Source organism: Drosophila erecta, unplaced genomic scaffold (assembly GCF_003286155.1).
Source record: "Drosophila erecta strain 14021-0224.00,06,07 unplaced genomic scaffold, DereRS2 tig00000092-arrow-pilon, whole genome shotgun sequence".
Classification (NCBI taxonomy): Eukaryota; Metazoa; Arthropoda; class Insecta; order Diptera; family Drosophilidae; genus Drosophila; species Drosophila erecta.
The window spans coordinates 5,216,822-5,230,961 of NW_020825207.1; the positions used below are offsets into that span (position 1 = coordinate 5,216,822).

General features: G+C 41.5%; 4 protein-coding genes across 5 annotated transcripts; 3 read left to right on the plus strand and 1 right to left on the minus strand.

The window, feature by feature from the left end:
• Positions 1 to 2,978: 2,978 nt before the first annotated feature.
• LOC6546818 lies at positions 2,979 to 3,660 on the plus strand. The gene has a single exon (XM_001975892.3). The coding sequence runs from the start codon at positions 3,035 to 3,037 to the stop codon at positions 3,491 to 3,493; it is 459 nt and encodes a 152-aa protein (XP_001975928.1). The 5' UTR covers positions 2,979 to 3,034; the 3' UTR covers positions 3,494 to 3,660.
• Positions 3,661 to 5,984: 2,324 nt separating this feature from the next.
• LOC6546817 (larval cuticle protein LCP-30) lies at positions 5,985 to 9,409 on the plus strand. Of its 2 annotated transcripts, XM_001975891.3 has the most exons (7): positions 6,264 to 6,403; positions 6,713 to 6,848; positions 7,239 to 7,265; positions 7,606 to 7,756; positions 7,824 to 7,839; positions 8,276 to 8,439; positions 8,598 to 9,409. In XM_001975891.3, the coding sequence occupies exons 1-7, from the start codon at positions 6,365 to 6,367 to the stop codon at positions 9,037 to 9,039; spliced, it is 975 nt and encodes a 324-aa protein (XP_001975927.1). In that variant the 5' UTR covers positions 6,264 to 6,364; the 3' UTR covers positions 9,040 to 9,409. The 2 variants fall into 2 exon arrangements, with proteins under 2 accessions (XP_026836086.1, XP_001975927.1); XM_026980285.1 differs by lacking the exon at positions 7,239 to 7,265 and having other exon boundaries at positions 5,985 to 6,403.
• A 725-nt stretch (positions 9,410 to 10,134) lies between these two features.
• Positions 10,135 to 10,866, minus strand: LOC6546816 (cuticle protein AM1239). Its single transcript, XM_001975890.3, has 3 exons — positions 10,802 to 10,866; positions 10,326 to 10,740; positions 10,135 to 10,267 (listed from the first exon to the last, which is right to left on the minus strand). Exons 1-3 carry the CDS (start codon positions 10,814 to 10,816, stop codon positions 10,197 to 10,199), a joined length of 501 nt encoding a protein of 166 aa, XP_001975926.1. The 5' UTR covers positions 10,817 to 10,866; the 3' UTR covers positions 10,135 to 10,196.
• Positions 10,867 to 12,762: 1,896 nt separating this feature from the next.
• LOC6546815 (odorant receptor 49a) lies at positions 12,763 to 14,115 on the plus strand. The gene is made up of 4 exons (XM_001975889.1): positions 12,763 to 13,538; positions 13,596 to 13,797; positions 13,849 to 14,004; positions 14,059 to 14,115. The coding sequence occupies exons 1-4, from the start codon at positions 12,763 to 12,765 to the stop codon at positions 14,113 to 14,115; spliced, it is 1,191 nt and encodes a 396-aa protein (XP_001975925.1).
• Positions 14,116 to 14,140: the final 25 nt, after the last annotated feature.

The window sequence follows — 14,140 nt, forward strand, 5'->3', positions numbered from 1 at the left end:
AATATATATATAATATATATAAATATTTGAATACAATAATTAGTTGTGAATTAAGATATACTCGGACCGATGAAAAACATGTTTGTAAAACCAACTCTGATGTAAAAAAAGCATAATTTCAAAAAATAATATAAATGTGGAAATAGTCTTATACAAAGCAACAAATACCTATAATTTCTTCTTTCTTGTTTCAAAATGGTAGCTTCTTGCTTAGAAACCCGCACGATATCGGTGTACGGCAGTCATTCACCTCTGGGATTCAACGATTTGTGAATCAGCTTCCCGAACCCAGAAGAGACGACACCCGAAAAAGACATTCAACCGCTCCATTCATTGAAAGATCGATTGGCCAGACGAGTTTCAATTTGTTTACATTTCAGCAAATCCAATAGGATCAAAGGTAATTAGTGTCGCTTAAATCAAATATAAGCCGCATCATAAACAATGAAATGCCCGTTTTGTTTTAATGAGTATTAATAACAACAATGGCTGTCCATCAATCAATTCATCCAATTCGATATTCATTAATCAATTGTCAGAGCCGATGATTTTGGAAATCACAACATCGCGGTAGATCCGAGTTTCTAGAATATTGAAACGATGTGAGAAATCAAAGGCAGCCACGCCCCCAAAACAAGGTTTATCGAATTGAACTGTTGAACTTGTGGAACCTTGTGCATATTTGGATTATTCGATCATGGTAAGGAAGTGACTAAAGTGAATGATGCTCCATGATTCATGGGGTTAAGAAACCTCGGGCCCTCAATTAATTGATTCCAGACAATCGATGGATCATCGACGGGGTCGATTAAGAATTCTATTAAAACTGCAACTTGTTGATAAGTCAACAGGTTAGCAATTCTCCCCTCTTCCACCCCAACTCGCATTGTAACTTGTTTCGAGTATTTTAAATTATTCATCTCAAATAAATAAGGTGAGACTGCCCCTGGCGATATGGTGCGTAATTTGGTGTTTTGCGGGTAATTAATTAATCTTGTTTGAATGCATACTCCCCTGCCAACCATTATTTTTTTTGTACAAATCTTCCTTCGAGCTGTAAATTTATGCGAGTGCGCAAATTATCACCACTTATAACAGACAATTGGCAACTATACGCGGCCATATATAAATTGATTTTAGCCACAGACTTTGTTGCCAACAGACGGCGCCTGCAGTTAAGTATTTAACGACAATTCCGCGGTCCGGCCAACTGGATTTATATGGCTATAATGGATATAGTAGGGAGTTGTGTGGAAGTGGCAGTCCGCTGGGTAAAATATCAAAATTCCATTGTGCTGATCTCATCTTGATCATCCGGGGCGCTGGTGAAATAACATCACATTTCTCTTTTTCGCACTTGTCAGGCTGGAAATATATTTGCACGCGACTTTTCCTTTTTATACAAATTTATTTTTATGATCTCCTTACAAGAGCAGCAATGAAATTGCTTTCAAATTTATTTTATTTGGCTTCTCCAAGAGCGGCTGAGATGCCCGTGCAGGATTGATCAATAATTCGAGAGCTTTGAACTCGCTTACACTCTGGTTATTTGGAGCCCTAAATCCCGAGTGTCCCAGGTGTCGTGTACCAGGTTTTGGAAATTTCGATTTTATTCAGCCAACCCGTATCTAATTACGACTCATTGTGATTGGTAATTTGTTTCATTGTTTCTGGGCCTTTGCTCCAGTTGGCGAGTCACTTGGGCAACTAAATTGCAGCAAAATTTCGTTTTGTAAATGAATCCGTTGGGCAAAACAAATGCCTGCAATTAATGGCATAAATCGCTGCTATTTAATGGCGCCGATTAAAATGTGAATGCGCCGAGTGCTACCAAAAGCGATCCATCTATTTGGGCATTCGGTGGCTAAACTGGCTTCATCTGCCACCAATATTTATAGACGTGCAATTCTGATTTATTCGCTCACAGCAGCTGACATCGCGCTGCCACAAAGTATGCTAATTAAACCAAAAAGAGAGCAAATGATAATTAAACAATTCCCTGACAGCCAAACCGGGTGAGCAATCTCAACATCTCAACATTGTCAAATAAACAAAGCAAAAAAGGGGGACACAAAATTGAAATCTGAGCGGAGAAAAATGATTCTCGAAGCATTGACAGCGAAATGTGTGCGAAAGCCCACGCGAAAATGAGACTAATTTATAGGCATTGCTACAATGCACAGCCTATAAAGATTTCAATTGTTGTGCGTCAAATGCTAAAGACGGTCAGAAGATTTAGCAGGTGAAGATTCCCGTAAATCATACGCGGAGTCGGGCGGAGAGGTCTCGAGATCCCAAACAGGAATGCTGATGAAATATCGCTGTTCTTATTCCGATCTGCTCGAAAGCATCTTAAAGGCATTGATGGTTGCGGAAACTGGGAGGTAGCTACAAATTAATATGAAATATATTTAAGATATAGTTAGGCGTGGTAAAAGAAGATTTTGAATATGCACATTCTGCTTTGGCATAAAGAATAATGGTAGTTTAAAATACCAATAAAAAATTTTAATGCAACTTGTCTGTATGACAACCAACAACTATATATTACTCACTCCTTTTGAATTCAAAGATTTAACATTAAAATAAACAAAATTGCCATTTCAGTGGTCGCTTATCAAAGTTTGTGTAGGCTCTTTATACATAAGCGTTGTGAACCGGCGTTTCTTCAATACTAATTCTTAAATTCATTTTATAATGAATAACGCATGAATAAACATTTCATTTTCGTGATAGCTAGAACGAGCAACAAATCAGTGCTACAGTGTCACAGAGATTGCGGCATTGACCGCTGGAGAGTAAAGCATGCTTTACTAGCATAATGATCTAATTCACAGCACTGGAAGAAAACGCCAGTAAAAAAGCAATTGACAACATTTGAGATAAACTCAAATTCCGCTGGCATATCAGTTGGGCCTGGGTACAATTGTGTATACCCCATGTTAATCACTGAAACTCGAACATACGAAACTCTTCACAGTAATCGCAGTCCTCCAACTTTTGAAACTGGCTGGATAGTGTGCGTCCGGATACCATGGGCAGCGGATCTGAGCTCCCACTACGGATCTGCATGGTCTGGCTGGTCGCGGGACTGGCGACCGGCGAGGTACTTCGTTGCTTCGAGTGCCTCGACGAGGAGACGTCGTGTGGCTCTGGTTATAATTCCCCGGGAAGAGTGCGACAATGTCCGAACTCAACCATGTGCTCAACCACTCTGATGACGACAATGGTGAATGGAAACGTGTGGATCAGGGGGAGGAGAGGCTGTGCCAATCAGGTTGATGTGTACTTGGACTATGTTGGAAAGCATTGGGAGCCGAAGTATAAACTGATAGACTTGCAGGAGGGCTGCAAGAAGGAGAACGGAATAATAAGTTGCAACTGCTATGGACAACTGTGCAATTCAGGAAATCATTCGCCAGCAAGTTTCCGGTTGCCGTTAGTGCTGATCTTTTTGGCCCTGGCCTATGGCAAAATCCTTCTTCCCGTCTAGTCGGCGACACTTTTTGGGGTGTGTTCTCGGGCATACGAATACAAACTACCAGTTGCCGGAACTCTCTAGGCCACAAATATAATTTTAAGCAGATTAATGATTTATGTGCGACAGTTTTCAAAGGTGAAACCTTGTCAATAAAGTCACTGATACCAAATAAACCCAATCAAACTCGTTCTGACATTGGATATGGATCGTAAATACCTGACAGATTTACATCTGACCGATCGGATACGATGGGATGTGATGAGATATGGCATGGACGCATGTGACGCATCGAAGAAAGTGCGATATTTGGCCAGTTTGGGACTCAAGGTCAATGCCAAACATATTACATTCTGAGTCGGACCAATAAAATAACACCAGCAGCACTCGTGAGGCGTGAAGATGTGATATCTGATGCGAATAGCATGCAAATCAAGTGACAAGCGTCCGAACATCACAAATCGAACTTGTAATTGATTAAAAAGTCATTTTATTTAAATACTTATTAAGTATTTGTGACTTTAATGCATGCCCCCATATAGATATCGGCAAAAGGCCGAAATCGAAACGCCTCGGAACATACAATATAACAATAACAGCACGCGCCGTGATTCACACAACAATCTGTTCGGATGACAGTGATCAGTGATCACCTCCCTGCCGATCTGCAATGGATCCCGTCTTGGTTCCCCGGATCTGGGTTCAGCGTACGACCTTTGGAGTGCAGTGACTGTGACGCATTATCGATACTTGTGCTCGGCGGTCGGTACTCGGTACTCGGTATCCAGCATCCGATGCCCGATGCCCGGTGTCCGGTGCTTCGATACTCGGCGGCCACAAGACGCGGCGTTTTAATCACAGTTTATGTGGATTGGTATTATTAATCGCCATATGCCCGGCAATGTGCAGTGGCAATCATTCTCCACGGCGACCATACACTGGAAATAATCGGAGCTCGCCACTCGGGTTTCACTTTTGATCACTTTTTCACAATCACAATCACAATCCCTATTTTAAAAGTCGCACTAGATTATCATATATATTATGTATCGAAATTGTGGGCTATCAATAAAACAACATAATTATAGCTCCAATGGTATCCACAGATGTCGCTAGCCCAACAACCCAATCCAGATGTAAATAATTCCAATGGTAGCAACATACTCGTATATCGAAGAAATACACAGTAAATAACCGGTCTTAATAAAGGGAAATTCTCTTTCATTTCACACTGCTTATTGCTTATTGCTAGGTAGCAACCATAATCTCGACAGCATCTCCAGACGCTTAACTGTTAAGGACACATTCCGAGCCGATCCCCAAGCTGTCACTGTCAGCGCCTCGGTGTCAACGTTTGCTACAAACAATTAAATTCGTTTTTGTCAACATTTTTCTTCTGCCGGTTCCATCCGATTCCGGTTATACATATGCTGCGATCCCCGAAACCCAGCCCCAGACCGAAGGCCCATCCTCATCCGCATCTCCATCCAATCTCCATCCGATCTCCATGCGATCTCCAGCTCGATCTTCAGCTTCAGTTCCGATATTAACGCATTTCGCAGTGCGAGCGGCGTGCGCATTGTCTGAATTGTTTCTTATTTTATTTATATTGTTTTGCACATTTTTTGCTGTATTTCCGCCGGTGCGTAATTTATGATTTCATTACGGCACTTTTATGGCGCTTCCGAGTGCCTCCAGATAGTTGGGTATCCGATGAATCCGAGTCTGCTATGCCAGCGATGTGATGTTGTCATCGGTTGCCACGACTAGTCAACTTCGGACTCCAGCTGGGAATTTAACAGACGTCGTTCAGGGATTGCTGGATATATTGCTGTTATATATTGGCTTATTTTGAATATCGCTTCCTTGCAATGAATTGCCAAGAAATTCTGAAAATGGGAAAGATTAAGTATACGACCGGTGGGATCTAGGAATTTAATAGCCTTATTTTTATGCTTAACTTGTAAACATGGTTTTTATTTTGGGAATATGTGGAATTATCTCCTAAGTTGACATAGTACTGGTATATATGAGTAACGATTTTATTTTTCTTAGAAGTATATCATGTACTCATTCTGTAAGCTAAGCTCGACATTTTGATATGCGTTAAAAGTTTTCGTCATTTGAATTGAGTTGCCCATTATCCTATAAAAAGTTCTTCCCACGTCGATGACACAAAAAAAAAACAGAACGCGAAATAAGTTACCTATATGGGGTTTATTGTTTTAATCGCTGTGACGTCCGCTTTGACATGAACTCAACCTTCGATTATCATCGAATTGAAATTGCTTCCAAAATAATTCGCTCTTATTGTTCAGACGAATTTCGATGACAATTCTGAAAAACATGGGAATTTCTTTTTCACAACTAGAGTAAATAGCTCTGATGAGTCACTAAAAGTTCCATATCCTTCGATCTAAAAACAACAATATTGGGTGAAGAACTGGATTAAGCGTCACTTGTCCAATAATACAAATTGCCTAATTGGTAATAAATAAAATTACATTTTACTTGTGACATTGATGATGCTCCGGAGAGCGATTAAACTGGAAGAGGCGGAGAGAACCAGACAAAAGGTGGAGCCAGAAGAATTCGGCTCATCTTCTGCCTAAAAAGCCAAAGGGAGCAGCTTGAGGTACAACTCTTCAAGAAATGTAGCTGCTGAACCGAAGTGAACCGACGAATCTCCGCTCAGAGAATATTTTTTAGGCGCGACGATGCGTTGAGAGCAGCGCTGCGACTGCGAACCTGGCACATTTCTATATAAATCCGGTGTACTGGAAGGGAAACCAAACATTCCTGTTGCAGTCGCCTTTCGAGCAGGACTACCATCTCAGTTAACTCATCTTAAAGGATACTCTTCCCCGAAGGATACTCAAAGCAAACATGTTCACCAAGTCTATGCTGAGCTTCTGCCTGATCGTGGTGAGTAGCGGAAAAGGATATATAGGTCCTGATCGACGACGAAGTGCTGTGTCCCCCAAGTGCTGCTCACGTGCCTAAGCAAAAGTATACACAATTGAAATCATTTCATTGGTCCAAGACTGTTTGCTTACCAGCCAGTTTTAGCACAATTAATTAGCTGCTGCACCTTTTGTGAAGCCTTGAACCATTACTGCCAGCCGCAGATAAATTCGAAACTCGACTGTTTGAGTACATTCAACCGCCACTTCCTGTCACATTTGAGCGCATTATGCAAATCGGGTTATTAAACCACATCCTCCTCCTCCGCAGGCCCTCTTCGTTGTCTGCCACAGCAGTCCCGTTCCGGATAATAACGGCAAGTATACGGTTCCACAGCAATCCTCTAGCGATGGCAAGTATCGACCCAGCGACGATGGGAAGTACCATGGGAATTCGCAGAACGAAGGTATTTTCGTGAGACAATCAAATATCAAGTATCGTGCCTACTGCCACGCCCAATGACTGCATGCCGCTGCAAACGCCCACTAACCCCAGCAAATGTGAATAGATCGAGAAGCAAGACCGACTTGCCCAGATACTAACATACTCGTAGATACTATACCACATATGTATATCTGTATACCCGACGACTTCGATAACACACACTCACCTGCACGAATAATCCGCTGACTCTCGAATAAGTTCAAGCTCAAGGCTGACATCTGAAATTAGCGATATTGTAAACCAAAATCAGATTGTTCGGGCCTTGAGCCAAACTTCTATCACTAACCAAAGAACCGTTTTTACTTTAAGCACTCTGATATTAAACATTCACTTTCTTATACTCACGCTCTAGGCCGGAGTGGTTCGCAAGAAAGTATAGGTAAACTATTGAAAGAATGAGCAAAAGATACATCTATCTCACAATCACACAAACAGAATTCATTTCACACAAAAAAGCAGTCTCCAAAGAATACCAACCTGTATATTGTAATTCAACTTGACTGTAGTTTTACTCCAAATTGCAACCAATTCAGACCCAGCTGCCTCTTTTGTACAAAAACCTAATGAGAAACTAATTAACTGTGTAAATATCTAATGTTAGATATGAATAACTTGAATAGTTTCGAAATTTAATCGCACGTCACTCACTCAAACACCGAGAGAAACCGTAGATACCCTAGATAGCCCACTAACTTCCCATTTTGTTTCTTCTCCTAAAGGTCGCTATCATCACATGCCAATTCCGTATAGACATGTGAGTGATCAGCGTGAGCTTGGAATCTACCATCACATTCCGTATCCCTATGATGGAGGCTATGGACCCTATGCTGGCTTGAATATTCCCTATGTCCATGACGACAGGCCTTACAAGTGAGTGACGCATCTGATTTTGGTGGAGTATTGTGTTTTATTTTATGTGCGCTTATGCCCATTTCAGCCACGACCTGTACACAGTAAGTAACGCCGAGTTTAATGTACCAGAAATCCCCTTGGAGTACGGCTTCCCCGATCATGAACCCCATCACCAACCGAGCACACAGTACTAAGATCCCACCAGATCCCACAAGATTCCACCAGATCCCACCAGATCCCACCAGTTCCACCAGAATCCCCCGAATTCCAACATCCGGCCAACACAGCGAATTTACCCCCCAAAACAAATCCCGAACCCCCTGCTTTTATAACCAATCCAAGCAATAATGCGAATGTTTTTCGGCTCCGCAACAAAATCCACCATTCCGCGCTACATGACACCCCACATTCGGTATCCCGCATGACCCCCAAAACATCCTATGCCACCAAACACCATGCCACACACTCGCATGCCGCACACACGCCCGATCAGAAAACCCAAGCCAATGATCACAACACCCACAACAACACTCGCAGACCACGACCACCAAGAAACCAACCACGACCACCGAAAGGACGACGACCTCAACCACCACGACCACCACCACGCCCCGCAATATTCTGTTCAACTACGATGACGAGGGTCGGCACAAGATCCTGCACAAGGAAGAGGTCCGCAAGCAGGACAAATATGATCATTCGTAAGTTTCTGTATGATTCTTTTAAATTTCAAGTCTTCATTTTGGTAATACCAATGGAAATGAAGAGCGCTTGATCTTATTTTTCGAATTCTTAATTTGCTACAGTTTTTGTGTGTTCGTTCAATCATTTTAACCAGTTCATTTATTTTACCATACAGATACCTGACCGAGAATGGAATCTATGGTGAGGAGCAGGCCAAGCTTCACCACACCGGAGGAACCCATGCCAAGGGCTTCTATGAGTACACCGGTGACGATGGCAAGCTTTATCGCGTAAACTACGCCTCCAACGATGGTGGCTTCATGCCCCAGGGAGACCACATTCACCCCATTCCCGATGCTATTGTCCGTGCCCTCAAGTACGTGGAGGAGCAGCACAAGATCAACGGAGGAGCTCAGTTCGATCATCGCGGCTTTCGCATCAATCACATGACCAAGGACCTTAAGGCGCAGATCAAGGCGATCCATCTGGAGGAGATGCCCAAGGAGCTGACCGAGCAGATCCACATGCTGGAGCACGAGGTGGAGCTCGCCGAGGAGGAGGAGCGCGAGGAGCAAGCCGAGATGGAGCGTCTCCGCGAGGAAGCCATGTCCCTTTAAGTGCCGACTCTGAGCTACCCTCATTCACAGCCATATGTTCCCGCTACCCAAGCCCCCAGAAACAGTCCTAGTCCATCCAAAACCCAAAATCCAACACCCAACTCCATTCCCCATGCATTTGCCGAGTGATCAACGGGCAAACCCTATAACAAGCCATCGCAATACCGAAAAAATCCACAAAAAAAGCAAAAGGAAGGTGAGGATGTCAGCATCGAGTGGCAACCGGAGAATATTCGCACATAAGTCCGATCCCATGTTATTTCGTATTTATTTATATGTCGAACTGTCGAATTTGACGGTGTTGCTATGCATAAGATAATTAATTTGTTATTTTCCTATATCGAAATAAAACCAACTACATATTTGTTATAAATCACCAAGAATTTTAAGTTGAGGAATTCGAAGACCACCAAAGGCCCTTGAGTTGAACGGCATTTTTGGTTTCAAAGGCCGAAGCGCCGTTGGTAATGAAATTGTCTGACATTTGGCATATTTATATGCATGTACTCATATTGAACATTTTCAATATAAAATATACGGGCAGCGTTTAAAAATTAATGGGTTTCTTGAACCCGCTATGGCGAGAAAAAAACAAGTCTTCATCTAAGTACTTGTTCTCGGTAGGCGTAATCTGCTTTTCGTATATATGTATATATATATTTATATATATATAAACTTCCGATAAGCAAGAAAGGACCCAATTTCTTAAAGTCTGACCTTGTTCTCGCTAGCTAAAGTACAGTAATGATAATAATTTTATTATTACCCGTTTGTTTTCATTTACAAAGTTCCATGTCCTTGTTAAAGGAATATACGTTAATTATAATAATTTTGTGTAAAGTCAGTCTACTAATTAACCATTAATTAAATAATAGTTTTAAAATATTGTATTTTAGATTTAATTATTTGTATAGCACACTTTTACGCTGGTGGTTATTAAAAAGAGCTTTTAGGGCGTAAGTTAACAAAAGTTAGCAAACATTAATATATGGAAAAAAAACTAGGCAGAACGTTATAATCGATTTTCCCGACTATCAGATACTACTTACTCAGCTAGTAGAATTTCTAGGAAGATATTTGAACAAACTCAGAACATTTCTCGAAATTTTGGATAATTTAATTTAGGATGGTTGAACACACAAAATTTATTAGGTTAGTTAGTGTTTCTTATAGACCACATTGGCTGGCGCTGGCTGACCGGCATAAAAAGCGGAGTTCACACCATCATCTATAAGAAATGTTTCATAAATCAGATCTATTATAAAGAGTCTTCTAGGGATACGTACAGGTGATCACGGGACGGAAGCCATTGGCATCAGCCACGTACTTGACTCCCACTCGGAGACCCTCAGGAGTGATGAAAGAGTAGGCACCCTCCACTTGCTCCTCCTGCTGCTGGTTGCCAATGCTCACTGGCACTCCTCGCTCCTCGCCATGGATGCCATTCTCCGTCTCATAGTTGTAGGAATAGGAACCCGTTCCGTAGTTCACATCATTGTTTTGCTCCACAATCCTAGCCTGTGCAGCGGCGATGTAGGGATTGTACTTCCTATAGAAGCCATCGTAGAAACGGCGAAGATTGTAGAGATCCCGATTCCTGTAGTACAGATCCCTGTAGTAGGGGTTGCGCAGGTAGGGATTGTATTGGGGCTGCCCCTTGCAGGCGATGGCAGCCAGGGTGAGCACAAAAAGGCAGGAGATCTGAAAGCACTCGCAAAATGAGATCACATCCCTTGCTGGATATATCACTAAATGGTTTTACCAGCTTCAAAGACATTTCGAATTTGGCAACTTTCAACGATGATCCGTCCGACAGAACTGTAACAGCTTCCGTGGCATTCGGATCATTTTATAACCAACTTGGAATCGCAACGCGACCATTTTGCATAAGCATCAAATTTCGGTCCATAAAATTGATTGTATTCGGCCAAAAATTGTATTTCGGGCCAGGGAGTGTGACAGTTTCCGTTTAGAATTTAGATTGGATTTTATTATAATTCGCGTATCTTTTGATTGAATAATTAAAACAAGAGCGAACGCTTAAGTCGAGTGGCGCGACTATTAGATACCTGTTATAAGATACAGATATGATATGCAGATATACGGACAGGCACACACGGAGAGACACGAAGATTGTCTGGGCTAGTGATCTTGGTCAAGAAATTATGTGCTCTATAGAGTCGGCAAGGTATTCTTATAGCTGTTACAACTTTTCAACGAATGTAGTATACCCTTTTGCTCTACAATCAATGGGTATGCTTAAGAGCAACTTTGCGATGGCCTGAAAGTAGCCGACAAACTGGCAAAACGCACAGTTGGGGGCGCTAAGTGTTTATTCGTGTTCAACCATATGAAGATATAAATGCTAATTTCCCCGGTAGACATATTTTGTATTAAGTAGTGAAATTCGAGTAGTCAGGGAATAAATTAATTTAAATTACACTGTCCTTAATTTTCCACCCACTTAGGCTTACGTGACTGCAACATGTCTGATTTATTCAATTACTCAACACGAAAATAGTTTGTTGGATAAAATTAAATTACCATTTAAAAATGTACTGATAAATGTGAACGCTAGCGTATGCTAGCCCATTTTGAAACTACATTTATATTAATATTTCTGTTTGCCGCAACTTAATTGTGTCGAATATAATTTATTGTTTCCATCCGAGACTGAGGTGAATAAAGCATGAATGGCGACGGAGACCCGGGCACATGAATGAATATGAATGAAGTTGAATATATGAATATTGGAGAGGGGGGTAGTCGCCGGCGGATCGGGGGAAGCCATCTCGATTGCATCGCCGGCCTTCACATTTCGCGTGCGATTTGACAGCAGTCAACGGGTGCAACAATAGCAACGTAATTATGTCTACACTAGCCAGCAAAAGTCACGTGCCAGTCAGGTCGGGTTTTCGTTTTATTAATTGGTGCCTTTTATGTGCGCCTTTTAAACGAGAATACTATTTATTTAACTGCTGAAATAAGCATTTTTATGGCCAAGCTAGCTGAGACAAAACAAATTGAGATCAATGGGCAATCCGAGTGTACCCCAAACAAATGCGATATCTAACATATTCAAAACAATCCCGCCTTCTGCCACATCTGGATCTATAAATGTCCAAATACTGGTCATTTGTATATCTTATGTTTCCGATTCTGAAGTCGCCGCTCTGCGGAATGCGTTAAATAAGATCTGCCTATGGATCGGAAAAGATATATTTATTCGGTCATTTGCATAAACGAGCCGCTGAAAATTTGTCATCCAATTAATTGGCTCGAATTTATTTAACATTTGTATTTAAATATTCATTGGGGTTTAAGTTTCAATGTGGCTTGATAAATTATCAAACAGCAGATTTCTCTTGTAATCAAGACCATTCAAGGGTCTATCGGTTTCCAGTAATTTAAATATAGAATTATACCGGCTGTTGCCCATATTAATTCGGTTGAGGCAATCGTTGACAAGCGGTAGGAAAAATGCAACCGCATATTAAATTATTAAACACCTTCTCACACTCAGAAAGACAAAAGGTATGTAGAGTTGGTGAAGTGAACGAATAGCTTAGCACCTAAGTGACAAAACAATTACAACATTAATTATTAAATGGACACTTTATTCAAATTGGACCAAGGCAGTCCTTATAAATGTATTACTTTCCGAAAGCCTAAGCCCAGTTAATGTTAAGAGCCGAAGTGTATGTACAAGAAACAAAGCTGAAAATGACAGCTTTTCGTTCCTTTGAGGACTTCATCTACATGGCCAACATGATGTTCAAGACCCTGGGATACGATCTATTCGATACACCCAGATCCAGGTGCAGCAATCTGCTACTCCGAGGATATTTCGTCTTGTGCACGACCAGCAGCTTTTACGAGGCTTCCATGGTGACGATACGGATCATTCAGTGGGAGTCCTTAGCCGGCAGTCCCTCCAAAATTATGCGACAGGGTCTGCACTTCTTTTACATGTTGAGTGCCCTAGTAAAATTTGTCACTTTCGTGATAAATCGCAAACGCTTGCTGCAGCTGTGCAACCACTTGAAGGAGTTATATCCTCATAAAGCGCAAACTCAAAGGAAGTACGAGGTGAATAGATATTACCTATCACGTGCAACTCAATATGTTTTGTACGTGTACTACTTTGTAATGGTCATAATGGCTCTGGGACCCCTCCTTCAGTCGTGCATTATGTACCTATTAGGCTTGGGAAAAGCTGAGTTTACCTATAAACGCATTTATCCCACGCGCCTCACTTTTGACTCTGAAAAACCGTTGGGCTATGTGGTGGCCTACGTTATAGACTTCACATATAGTCAGTTCATAGTGAATGTGAGCCTGGGCACGGATCTCTGGATGATGTGCATCTCAACTCAAATATCGATGCACTTGGGCTATCTGGCCAAAGTTTTGGCCTCGTTTTGTCCAAGTCCAGAAACGGAACAGCAAGATTGTTACTTTCTGGCCAGAATCGTGAAGAGACATCAACTAATGCTCAGGTAACTTTGCTTAATTGGTTAACTTTATTTAATAATATTATGAAATACATTTTGCAGCCTTCACAAGGACGTAAACCAAGTATTTGGACTTCTTTTGGCTTCTAACTTGTTCACCACAGCCAGCTTACTTTGCTGTATAGCGTACTATACCATCGTACAGGGTTTCAATTGGGAGGGTATTTCCTATATGGCTCTCTTTGTTAGTGTAGTAGCCCAGTTTTACATGGTCAGCTCACAAGGACAAAAGTTAATAGATTTGGTGAGTAATATGGTGTGGGTCAAAGGACAGCTTCTTAAAATTACCTTTTAGAGTACAAATATAGCATACGCTGCCTATGAAAGCAAGTGGTATGAAGGATCGGTGCGATTCAAAAAGGATATACTTCTTCTGATGACACAGGCTCAACGGCCTTTGGAGATTTCAGCCAGGGGAATAATTATCGTATCTTTCGATTCCTTTAAAATAGTGAGTATGACAATGTAAGAGTGTTTTAATAACAACTTGCCTATTGATTCGTAGCTGATGACCATCACATACCGATTCTTCGCGGTAATACGACAAACGGTAGGACAGTAAACTAATTCCTCATATGGAATTTATG

Bases quoted from the DNA above. Each gene is read 5' to 3' on its own strand.
- LOC6546818 (XM_001975892.3), top strand. From the start codon at position 3,035: ATGGGCAGCGGATCTGAGCTCCCACTACGGATCTGCATGGTCTGGCTG.
- LOC6546817 (XM_001975891.3), top strand. From the start codon at position 6,365: ATGTTCACCAAGTCTATGCTGAGCTTCTGCCTGATCGTG. The intron at 6,404-6,712 runs GTGAGTAGCGGA...CCTCCTCCGCAG, and splicing joins TGAGCTTCTGCCTGATCGTG to GCCCTCTTCGTTGTCTGCCA. The intron at 7,266-7,605 runs GTAAACTATTGA...CTTCTCCTAAAG, and splicing joins TGGTTCGCAAGAAAGTATAG to GTCGCTATCATCACATGCCA.
- LOC6546816 (XM_001975890.3), bottom strand. The intron at 10,268-10,325 runs GTACGTATCCCT...CATTTCTTATAG, and splicing joins CTTCCGTCCCGTGATCACCT to ATGATGGTGTGAACTCCGCT.
- LOC6546815 (XM_001975889.1), top strand. From the start codon at position 12,763: ATGACAGCTTTTCGTTCCTTTGAGGACTTCATCTACATGGCCAACATG. The intron at 13,539-13,595 runs GTAACTTTGCTT...TACATTTTGCAG, and splicing joins AGACATCAACTAATGCTCAG to CCTTCACAAGGACGTAAACC. The intron at 14,005-14,058 runs GTGAGTATGACA...ATTGATTCGTAG, and splicing joins CTTTCGATTCCTTTAAAATA to CTGATGACCATCACATACCG.